Here is a 12,085-nt window from a genome sequence, read left to right as displayed (position 1 = left end):
GTGATCTTTGCTCAATACTGACTTCTCCGTGAGGACTTCTCTGGACAAGTGACCTAAATTTATAGCTCTCATCTCCATACGCTCTTCAACCCCCTTCCGGATTTTATTTTTCTCAGTAGCATTTAACACCATTTGACATTCCATCTAGTCTGTTATTTATCTTATTATTTATCGCCTTCCACTGCAAAGTAAGCTTCCCCGAGGATAAGAGTTTTGTCTGCTTTGTTCACTGCTGTGTTCGCAGTGTGCCTGGTGCAGCATCTGGAACGCAGTAGGTGCTCAGCAAATGATGGTTTGTGCTTTGCCTGCCTACCCTCCAGTGCCTGGCACCTCGTGGATGAAAAGACAGGGCCGCAGGGAAGTAAAGGAATGAAGAAGAAGGGTGATGAAAGAAGAATATTAGGAAATATGGGAAAGTTATATGTGTGGAGAGATGATAAGGAACAAAGTGTAAGGTGAAGAGATTTCTGATTAAGTAACAGAGGACTCATAGAAGGTCAAGTTTGTGCTAGGAAGGAAGTACAACACAGCAGAAAGGGAAGCTCTCCAGAATCTTCAGGAAATGCCTGAACAAGCAGTCGGTACTTGGGCATAATTCCTGGGGTTCGGCTGCAGCCACAGCTTTGGGCCTCCTGCCGCATTGCCATCCTCTGCAGGCCAAGAGAGCTGTGGACAGCAGGCCTGGAAAGAGGAGCAAGAAACCAGGAAGAGAAAGAAAGGAGGAGAAAAGGCCGAGTAACAGACCAGAGGGGTGATCCGGGAGAGCAGGGGTGACAGACCACTGGGCAGTGGAGGAGATTGAAGGTGAGAGGCCAGGAGAGACGAAGGGAGGAGACAGGCAGGGCCAGGAAGAAGGGAGCCTCAGAAGGAGAAGAGGTGGGCAGAGGTGGGAGGCAAGCATGAGTATGTTGTTGCTATACGGAGTCAGGCATCTCACAGGCCTGTGCAGGGAGGTGTCACTATTGCTCCTGCCATCTGCCTCTATGTCTTTTTTTTTTTTTTTTTTTACTTTTGTGTTTTTACTATTCTAAAGTTCTCAGTTCTCATGCTGTTTCCCAGAGATGGATGAAATCATATATATATAAGTTTGGAAGAACTGTTCAATAATTTGGAAACTTTTAATATTTTGGTCATGTTTAGGAGGGTTGTATTAAGGTATCTTCCCCTTGAATTCAATAATAGTAAAAAAAAGTCACTCTGAAATCAAATCCACCAAAATCAATAAAGAACAGATGTTTTTTGCTACATGCCAAATTAAGAGGCAATTTATGGCCCTGGCCAGGTAGCTCAGTTGGTTAGAGCACTGTCCTGATACACCAAGGTTGTGGGTTCAATCCTTGGTCAGGGCACATACTAGTACAAGAATCAACCATAAGAATGCATAAATAAGTAGAACAACAAATTGGTCTCCCCCCCGCCCCCCACTTCTCTAAAATTAATCAATAATTTATTTATTTGCAAAAAGGCAATATGCCCAGCTGGCGTGGCTCAGTGGTTGAGCATTGACCTATGAACCAGGAGGTCACAGTTCTATTCCTGGTCAGGGCACATGCCCAGTTTGCGGGCTCGATCCCGGTGTGGGGCATGCAAGAGGCAGCCCATCGATGATTCTCTCTCATCACTGATATTTCTCTCTTTTACCCTTCTCTCTGAAATCAAAATTTTTTTTAAAGAGGCAATTTATAAATGGAGATGCAGGCACTAACTAGAATGCTTCATGAGGCATTTTCTTTTCTTTCTTTTCTTTCTTTTTTTTTTTTTTTAATATGTTTTATTGATTTTTTGCAGAGAGGAAGGGAGAGAGATAGAGAGCTAGAAATGTCGATGAGAGAGAAACATCGACCAGCTGCCTCTTGCACACCCCCCACCGGGGATGGGCCCGCAACCAACGTACACGCCCCTGACCGGAATCGAACCCGGGACCCTTCAGTCCGCAGATCGACGCTCTACCACTGAGCCAAACCGGTTTCGGCTTCATGAGGCATTTTCTAGACTAGTAGGTTCTTAGACGAGAGAGTTGCTCAGTCTAAGCAAGGCGATCAATTAGGATAGGTCTTTAGAACTGGAATACATTTAATGCAAATAAAGTTGTAAGTTATATCAATCATATAATATTCCATGTTATGATGCAAAGTGAGTTGTATGGAGTCTAGTTAAAGGAAGGTTAAGAAATGATAATTTTTTGTGCACATCTAACTGGTCCAAAGGAGATTCTTCTCTAATCTGAAAGCCCCGATCCTGATTTTCAAGACAGCCTTATTTGGAGAATGAAAATTAACCCAGCTACCCTAGCTGAATGGAAATATCCCTTCAGCCTGGACCGTGTTGCTCAGTGGTTGAGTATCGACCTATGAACCAGGAGGTCAAGGTTTGATTCCCAGTCAGGGCACATGCCCAGGTTGCAGGCTCAAGTGCCAAGAGGGGGCATGCAGGAAGCAGCCGATCAATGATTGTCTTTCATTACTGATGTTTCTATTTCTCTCTACCTCTCCTTTCCTCTCTGAAATCAATAGAAAATATATATTTAAAGAGAGAAATATCTCTTCAAAACACCTTACTGCCTTTGTTCTAATTCTTTGCTTAAGGTAATTTGTGATCCCTAATTGTTTATAAGTTGATCTCTTAAAAGAAATGCCCACCTCAAAGGTTCTAAGCTAAGAACCATGTCTGTAGTCTGGCCGGAGAGAAATCTCCTGTTGTTAACTGGCATACAGGCATGCCTGTTTATAGATCCTTCAGTCATCTGAGTGTTTTGGAAAATTGTATTCTGGTTCCCCTGGCCTCACCCCAGAGAGCGGGGGTACAATCCTGTGACAAAACTCTGAACCCAGCCCCGCAAATCTAAGGACTGAGTGAGGAGCTCCAGGTTAGCCCCTGCCAGGTATTGGCCACAGGGAGGGCTTACTGGAAACAACCAGTTTCTCCTTTTTGGTCTCCTCGTAGCTGCAACCAAAATTCAGTGGCCAAAGTGTCTAAATAAAAAGGACTCCACAGTGCCACATCCGAAATGATTTCAATCCATCTGGCATCAGGTCACCAATATGCAGTGCACTCTTCAGTACGCATTTCGTACTAAACCACCGTCTAAGCACTTGCTTTTCTAAAGGAGCAGAGGACTGAATGCAGGATGCAACTCCCTCATCTGAGATGCTTGTGGTTCCCTTCTCCTAGAATCAGGGCAGCTCTATGCAAACTAGCAGAGGGAGTGAAAGAAAACGGCCTGGGAGGACAGACACAGGGTTTACCCTTCTCTGGAAGATGCAACCAGCCTGACTCTCTTTTTTGGAGATCAAATCCTCGACAGCATAGCTTTCCATCTCGATTGCAGAGGACCAGATTCAGACCGGTTTCTCTTTCCAGCCAGGGTAATTTTATTCCATTTTGCATGTTTCGATAACAATTTCCTTCCCCTCCCTACCTCCAACTGCATTCTGAAATGCCTCTTGACCAGAGACACAAAGCCACCTCCGGGGTCAGCCATATTGCCAGCATCGAAGAGGCAGTGGGCCATCTGCTGGAAGGCGCGGGCACTGCTCTGGCTACTTGGTTCTCCTCTGCCTCCTTGATGGCCTCTGTGCCAGCCAGGACTATGGCAGGACCACAATCTTTTTCTCCAGCTTCTGTGGCGGAAATAGGAAGTTTCTCATGATTTCATCCAGCTCCTCCAGAGCCAGCTGGGCATGGAGCCTGGCCACGTCATCGGGCTCCAGACGCACGACATGCTTCAGCAGGTGGTAGAGATCCTTGAGAACGTCCCTCAGCACCTGTGCGAGAGAGAGGCGTGTCTGTGTCTCCTGTGTCAGCATTCCCAAGAATGAACAAATTGCCTTTTCCTGCCCGGCCAGCATGGCTCAGTGGTAAGGGTTGACCTATGAACCAGGAGGTCATGGTTCAATTCCCAGTTGGGCCACATACCTGGATTGCAGGTATGTATTTTGCTTAGAAGAAATAGGGCCTATAATCTTAACCATTATGCTATGCTGTGTTTTTTCTATTTATTTACAATAAAATATATATTTTATTAATTTCTTTACAGAGAGGAAGAGAGAGGGATAGAGAGAAATACTGATGAGAGAGAATCATCAATCAGCTGCCTCTTGCATACCCCCCACTGGGGATGTGCCCGCAACCACGGTACATGCCCTTGACCGGAATCAACCCGGGACCTTTTAGTCTGCAGGCTGACGCTCTATCCACTGAGCCAAACCGGTTTCGGCCTTTCTCTTTATTAATAATGCTACCTACATGCATCAGGTTGGGTTTACCTCACTATATGCAAACATTTATGACAATAACTGGTCCAAATGGACTTAACATTTTTTTCTCAAACATGTTAAGTGGAACTTCAAGAGTTGATTGTACATCGAAATCTGTGACAATATATAATTTCTAAAAAGGAGGATGATCAGTCCTGGCAGGTATGGCTCAGTTGGCTGGGCAACAATCTGTGCACTAAAGGGTTGCTGGTTCAATTCCCGGTCAGGGTACATGTCCTGCATTGCAGGCTCGATCTCCAGTAGGGGCATGCAGGAGGCAGCCAATCATAGTTATGCTCTCATGTTACTCTCTCTCTAAGTCAATTAAAAATAAATGTGTATTTATTTTAATATAAATATAAACATGGAGAATTACTGCAAAAATACATTAAAAAACTAGTTGTTGGGGGAGTCCTGGGGAATAAGGACACATATGTAATACTTTAATCAATAAAGAAATTTTAAAAAATATATAAATACATTATTTTGCATATTCATGAAAAACAACAATAATAAAAAAACTAGTTGTCTCCAGAGAGGGAAACTGGGGAGAGATTGGGGGGAGGAGGGGATTACATACTTTTTTGTACCTTTTCAATGTTTAATTTTATGAATATTTTACCTATTAAAAAATAAATAATCTTTTTATTGAACTGAATCAATTCCTAGATAATGCTTTTCCTAAGGCCATTTCATAGGTAAAACAGATAAGGAATCTGCCCTTAAAAGGCTCACAGATGAGACATGCATATAAATAAAGATGGTACAGAATCTAAGTGTCCTAAAAAAGAGCAGGGAGATGAGAGGTTAGAGAAAGAAGAGGTCACATTTGAAGGACAGGAAGTAAACTGGAAATGGTGCACAGAAATGAAGAGAAATGATTGATTCGGTGGGTACCAAGTACACGGTCTGGGCCCAAGGACTCCTGCACACTCCACACAAGTATTCTAAGTGTGTATGTAGCACCACATATTCTGGAATTGCTAGAGAACAGAGAAAGGGCCCTTTCCATCTTCTATATTCTTGATCAGCAGGGGACTAGGGGACAGAAGGAAGAAGGAAGGGAAAAAGGGTTACACAAATCAAACCCCCAGGCCACAGGGCTGGTCTCCCTCTTGTCCCCTGGGCTCCAGTTGGGCAGGCCTCCTTTCTTTCCTTGCCTGGGCAAAGCTCCTTCCCTGCATGTGCTGTTCCCTCAGCCTGGAAGGCTATTTCACTTCCTCTTCACCTTGGAACTCCTACTTATTCTTCGCCTAAAATACCACTTTCCCTAAAATATCACTTCCCTGAGCACCCACTGTAAGCCTTCCTACCCTACCTGCAGTTTCCTTTGTGGCCTCTATCACAATCGTGATGTAAATGTTTGTTGCGTAATTTAAAAGCTTTCCTCACTGGTCTCAGGTACTACTGACACTGAGGCCACGTCTCGTCTTGTCCACCTGCTGTAATCTCAATGCCTCATACAATAATTGGCACATGGCAGACACCTAAGGCATATTTATGAATGAAAAAAAAAAAAAAAAAGCCATGTGCACGCTACTCTTAGCCAGTCTCTCACTTGGTAAACACTAAAAATGTTAAGGACATCTGTTGAAAAAATGCTAGACAACCTGGGTCAACTTCACGGGTATATGATCTGTGCAGTCACATAGGGTAGGGGCCCACAACCAGAGGGCCCCATGCTTGCTTTAATAATCTGCTGTTGTCCCCTTAAAATTCTTAATTTTATCTTTGAACTTGTGTGTTCATGTGAAGTCTAATGGGACAAAGGAACATGAGTGTGAGCAGAGCAGATATGGCCAATACGCATGTCCACCATTCTTTGCCAGTGCATTTGAATATAGCGTTTATCGTGCCTCGTGAATTCTGAAGAATTCTGAAGGATCCACAATGTGTGGAGTTGAGCAATGTTCGAAGCCAGTGACGGGGAGTATGTCTGTTACGTTTACAGCTGAGTGAATGCAGGCACTGATAGCCCAGAGAGGCCTCATTCTCCATTTGAACCAGAACTTGCTTCAAACACAGAAAGAAGGAATGGCTTTCTAAGAAGCATGGGCCAGAAAGGAACTCTATGCATTCTCCATGTTGCCTCCCTGTTTCAGCCAACCATTTACACTGAACATGGTGACATGGAAGAAAATAGGACAAACCACAGCCTATTCCTTTCAGTCCATTCTCTCATCAGTAAACCGAAGGTACAGAGTGTGGCAGAATATGCATGGATCAAGAAGTGAAATAAAGCAGTTGAGTGTTTTGTGTGGAGTTCCCACTGTTCTGCACAGAAGGAAATACATATGCACGTAAAAGCTACAGAATATAAATTGTGTAATTTCGGTGGTTCTACAGCTGAATTAAATATTCTTATATTTGCATTTGAAATTGGCATTGCACAATATAAAGATGAACAGTAAAAATCATGCTAATAACTTACATTTTTCTTAGAATAAAATTAGTACCAAATAATAAGCACCACGATAAATCAAGAGAGAGAGATCATGGCAGAAAAAAAACTCTATATTTTAAAAATATGCAGGCAAAAAAGGGACAACACGATAAACCTGACACACTCAGGGGATGCCCACATGATGAGCCTTACAAACCCAGAGACCAAAGTAACAACACAGCATATTCTGAACATAAGAATTCCTAACTAAAAGTGGGTCTTGGCGGGTAGTCATGTCCTAGGCCTGTAGCTTCCTTGACAATGGTCAGTCTTTAACCTTGAAAATGTCTACTGTCTTTGGGCATCTAAGATAATATACGGTACCTTTGAAATGTCAGAGCAACCTTCTTTTCTACTAGTAGACCCCTTGAAGGTACAACCTGGATACCGGAGCCTACAGTATTATCTTTTTGACCACATACCATCTCTATGTGCTGTAAATGTTATCAATTAACTATCATGTACCCACCCAGATAAAAGAGTGTGTCTCTCCATTTCACTTTTTTTTATTCAGTCCTCAGAGATGTCCCCACCTCCCTAATCTACCACCAATGGATTTCATTAACCCTCTTACACCTTCTTTGATCCAATGTATAAAATGAGCTGCAAAACTACCATCCTCCAGAGCATTTTCTTAATCCATCGAGATACTGCTTCCCAGCAATTGTCAGTTTGACTTAAAAAAAAAAAAAAATTTGTGTAAGACTTTTCTAGGCTGGATGTTCTTTTGTTCATGCCATTAGCAACACTTTCTTCTTCTTCTTCTTTTTCTTGTTTTTGAACAAGGGACCCTGCCTTTTCACTCTGCTCTGGGCCCCACATATTATGCAGTCAGCCTTGAAGACAACTCTCTGAGCTCCTTGCCCAGTGATACCACACTAAGTGGTGGGCAAAACCTCACAAAGATGCTGCCCGTCCATACTGTGCACTTGCTTCCTGAGTTTTCTGAAAAAACAAAACAAAAAAACTGTGGAGACACAATAGGGGTTCGGTCTCCCAGTGGAGGCATCTGACTCCAAAGGGGGGCACTATCCCAGCTGCCCTTTCTTTCCTCGGGGCTCGCAGTGTGAAAAAGGGAAATGAATCCGGAAAGAGGATGACTCCCCATAGCTATGCGTCATGCCTCACGATTACTCACTCATTCAATAATCATTATAAAGGGCCTACTTCATGCCCAGGCCATGGGCTGGTGATAAAAAGATGAATAATGTACAAACCCTGCCCTCTGGCAGCTATAGCCTAGCGGGGAGGAGGCAGACTCACGATCCTCACTGTAAGAGAGAAAGAAGTACGTGATTCTGTGGAAGCAAAGGGAGTGATTTCCGCCAGTGGAGGAGGGCGGGGAAAGAAAACTCCCTACCATGCAGAAGGGCCATCTCTGACATGCATTTGCACGTAGCCAATGGGTGGCACCAATGGGTGGCTTGGGAAGCTTCAAGGAGTCTCCTCATCTCCAAGCCACCTAAAGTAAGTGCAGATTGTGAACAGACCAGGCATCCTTGTTATGCAAACACGTCTTAAAGACAAGTCTCCTAACACACTCTCCAACGGATTACACAGAAATTCTAGAGCTCCTACAGTTTATTACAAGGTCATCTGTTTTTTTTCTTAAGAAAAAATATGTGTTAAATTCAGAGCAAGGTTGGCCTTTACTTGTTAAAAAGGAAGTTCTAAGGCGCCCTGTTCTTTTCTGGTGTGGGTAGGAACAGTCTTAAATCACAACAATGCTTGTGCAAACACCGCTTCATCCTGGAGGGATGTGGAGCTCCCTCGTTATCAGCTACCGGATCTCCTTTTGCAGGTAACCTGAGTGTTAGGCATAGGCTCCTTCTTAATTAATGGGTCTACCTCAGTAACCCACCCTGGTACCTTCTCCCCAATCCCTGAGGCCCTGGGGAGCCCACACATCACAGGACTTCCTCTGGACTCCCCAGGGATCAAAGCTTCCTGCCAGCCAGGGATTGTCACCAAATCCGGCGGATCAGGGGCTGAATACAAGGAGAGTTCAAAGGTAACGTTACTCACAGGAGCTTCTGTGGTGGGCAGGATACAGGCAATCCCACAGAGGAAACCTCTCATTAAGAGTTCAACACACCTGCTCTTCATCCCTCCATGCACCAGGCCCAAGGACTCCGGGGAGAGAAGGAGGGGGGAACAAATGAGTGGGGGTGAGCCTGGAATATCTTAAAGAAGTACCAAGATTTGCAGTCTGAAAACTCCCTGGAAAGGGGTAGGGTTCGGATGCTTTAGTAAAAGAATTTAGAGTGTTAGCCCAACACACACACCCTCTCTTTCCCTCCCCTCCCCCTCCTGGCACCAGTTCCCTGAAGCACACAATGCTGATGCTTCAGGGACAAGGGTAAATTATTAGGGTTAGATGTGGCTTAGAAAAGACCAGGTGAGGGAGAGGCAGGGCCCACTGAAAAGGGAACAGTGTGAGCGGAAGACTGCCTTGGGCACACAGGTGCACTTTCAATGGAGTAGCAGGAAAGCAGGGTTTGACTCTTTCAATGAGCTTGACCTGGAACACCCCCAAAGTGGTTATTGTATCTGAGTTAAGATCAAAAGAAGCAATACATGGCAGATATCTTTCTTCTTTCTAATTCCTGCATTTATTTTTTATTATAAAGCAATCTAACCACAACCCCGAGTATCTGGGAAATAGAGAAAGGAAAAAAGAAGTCCTTGGTCATACTACCTCTCTAGCATAAGCACCACCAGCAAAGATGTTTAGTAATTGGTAGATTAAGTTACATTAAAAAATGGTTTTAATATTTAAAAAGTCATTTATACTTCGAGGTGATTTTACAAATGGAACTTAAGCAATGAAATTGCCATTCTTCTGCTACTATTATATGGGATCAATAAGACATGACACAAATGGTCACAAATTGACATTTACAGAAATAAGAACTAGGAAAGATGGAATCCAGTGGAAGATTTTCCATTTATAATTTCTTTTTTTTTTTTTTAATATATTTTATTGATTTTGTACAGAGAGGAAGAGAGAGGGATAGAGAGTTAGAAACATCAATGAGAGAGAGTCATCGATCAGCTGCCTCTTGCACACCCCCTACTGGGGATATGCCCGCAACCAAGGTACATGCCCTTGACCGGAATCGAACCTGGGACCTTTCAGTCCCCAAGCCGACGCTCAATCCATTGAGCCAAACCAGTTTCGGGTCCATTTATAATTTCTTAATATTTAAGGGGAAATAGGTTGCTCAATACAAAAGGATAAAAAAGAGTTCAGTGCTAGCATACACTAACTATACTTAGAAATTCAAACTTCTATTGAGCCAACAGATGAGGCAAAAAAAAAGACCAGAAGAAAGAAAACTAAATTCCATACAATCCTATCAACCACCAATTGTGGTTCCTTTTGTGTCTAAAAAAACAAGTAAGTACTGGCACAAAGACAGAAACAGAGGACTACCAGGGAAGTTAGACTTTGAAGTAAAAAGCAAGGGCAGACACAAGAGAAGAGGTAGACTGAGTTAGTGGCTAGCAGACAAAAACATTCTCTAGATTGGGGATCGGAGTGGGAAGAAACCCCAGAATCCGATTAGTTCTGTTTTAAAACAAGTTGAAATAAGCATTAAATAGGTGTGAACCTGTTAGAGAACTAACTATAAGCCAACTTCTAAGAATCTTTATTTTGACCACTGGGCCTTGACGTTAAAACCAATGTATGATTGGATGGCTGAGGGAACTAAGAGAAGCAATACATGGCAGATATCTTTCTTCTTTCTAATTCCTGCATTTATTTTTTTACATTAGATGAGACTAGGAATGGGGCAGAGAGTCAAGGATCATCAACAGAGCACAACTCGGCCAGCATTTCAGATGAGACTAGGAATGGGGCAGAGAGTCAAGGATCATCAACAGAGCACAACTCGGCCAGCATTCCCCAGGCCGGGTGCAGGAGACTATGCTAAGCACCCTGCGATGAAGACCAGGCCCACCCTTCAGGAGCTCCCCCCCTCTGGGGGAGACAGACTTGCAGAGGTGAACCTAACTGCCCGGAGGCAGGCGGACTGGGTGAAGGGAACCCTGGCTCTCCCAATTACTAGCTAAGGAAACTTGAGTAAACTACTTCAGCTCCTGGAACCCAGCGATCTCATCTGTAAATGGAGACAACACTGCCTGTTGTAACCATTAATGTCTATAAGGATGCCAGCACGAGGACTCGCATGTAGTGGGTGCGAAGTAAGAGGCAGTTTGCCAGTTTGCCCCACTAGTACTGTGGTCTCTTTGAGGTTCAGGACTGTGCCCAACGTATTACTCTTCTACTACGGAGGCCTAGGACAGCGCCTGGCATGAAGTACAATTTTGACGATTAAATGAGTGAATGAGTGAATGAATGAATGACAACAATAGCTAAACCTTACACATACCTGTTATGTGCCAGTAATACTACCTGTTATGTGCCAGGCGTGGTTTTAGGTATTTTATCTACACTAACTTACTTAATCCTCACAACAGCACAAAGAGAGAAGTACTATCATCATCTCCAATTTGCCTAGGGCCACACAGCTAGCAACAGGGAGAGCCAACACGCAAACCCGGCAGCCTGCCTGAGCCAGCCCATGGGCTTGACTACCCACTCTACTACTCTGCCTCTAAGAGTGGTGATTATTTTATTTTATTAAAAATATATTTTATTGATTTTTTACAGAGAGGAAGAGAGAGGGATAGAGAGTTAGAAATATGGATGAGAGAGAATCATCGATCAGCTGCCTCTTGCACACCCCCTCCTGGGGATGTGCACACAACCAAGGTACATGCCCTTGACCGGAATCGAGCCCAGGACCTTTCAGTCCACAGGCCGACACTCTATCCACTGAGCCAAACTGGTTTCGGCAGTGGTGATTATTTTAACTTCTACGAAGTGGGGAGCATAAAGCATGTGAGAGTACTTTGTTCTCAAAAGCAAAGTGATATATAATTCAAAATATCGTTGCTATTACTACCCCGACGTTGAGGTAATGGGGTTTACCACCAAGGGGTTAAGAAAATGAGGGGAAAGGCAAAACTCTGAAAACAGAGCAGAGACAAAAAAAAAAAAAAAAAGAGTGGTCAGGAAGTCAGAAAGATGAATAAGGAGAATTAGAAGAAAAGGGAAGGGACATGAGAGAGGGAAATGGCTGATGTCGTCTGAGTGCACCATGGGGGCCGGAGTGGGTGCCTGCAATCGGGAACAGTGGCTGTGCTGTCCGCAGAGCTGAGCACCAGGAGGGATTCTGCTGAGCAAGCAGAGAGGAGCCAGGCTCTCTAAGGTAAGGGGCAGGAAACAAATGAATTGGGGAAGCAAGGAGGTACACAATCCGCACCTCATTCTGGCCTGAAGAAGAAGGAATGCTTTATTGACAAAACCCAAACCTTC

General features: G+C 43.9%; 3 protein-coding genes across 3 annotated transcripts in view; 1 reads left to right on the top strand and 2 right to left on the bottom strand.

The window, feature by feature from the left end:
* The window catches only part of TMED6 (transmembrane p24 trafficking protein 6), a 328,748-nt gene that overhangs the window by 176,916 nt on the left and 139,747 nt on the right, over positions 1 to 12,085 (top strand). The window lies entirely within an intron of this gene.
* The window catches only part of HAS3 (hyaluronan synthase 3), a 55,224-nt gene that overhangs the window by 21,944 nt on the left and 21,195 nt on the right, over positions 1 to 12,085 (bottom strand). The window lies entirely within an intron of this gene.
* The window catches only part of TANGO6 (transport and golgi organization 6 homolog), a 134,570-nt gene continuing 125,832 nt past the window's right edge, over positions 3,348 to 12,085 (bottom strand). The window contains exon 18 of the mRNA XM_084861016.1: positions 3,348 to 3,764. Within this exon, the coding sequence (XP_084717142.1) occupies positions 3,588 to 3,764 (177 nt within the window). The 3' untranslated portion in view covers positions 3,348 to 3,587. The remainder of the gene's footprint in view (positions 3,765 to 12,085) is intronic.

This window comes from Pipistrellus hanaki (genome assembly GCF_964339955.1).
Source record: "Pipistrellus hanaki genome assembly, chromosome: 15".
NCBI lineage: Eukaryota > Metazoa > Chordata > Mammalia > Chiroptera > Vespertilionidae > Pipistrellus > Pipistrellus hanaki.
The sequence above is the reverse complement of the archived record's forward strand: the minus strand, read 5'-3'. Positions and strand labels throughout refer to the sequence as shown.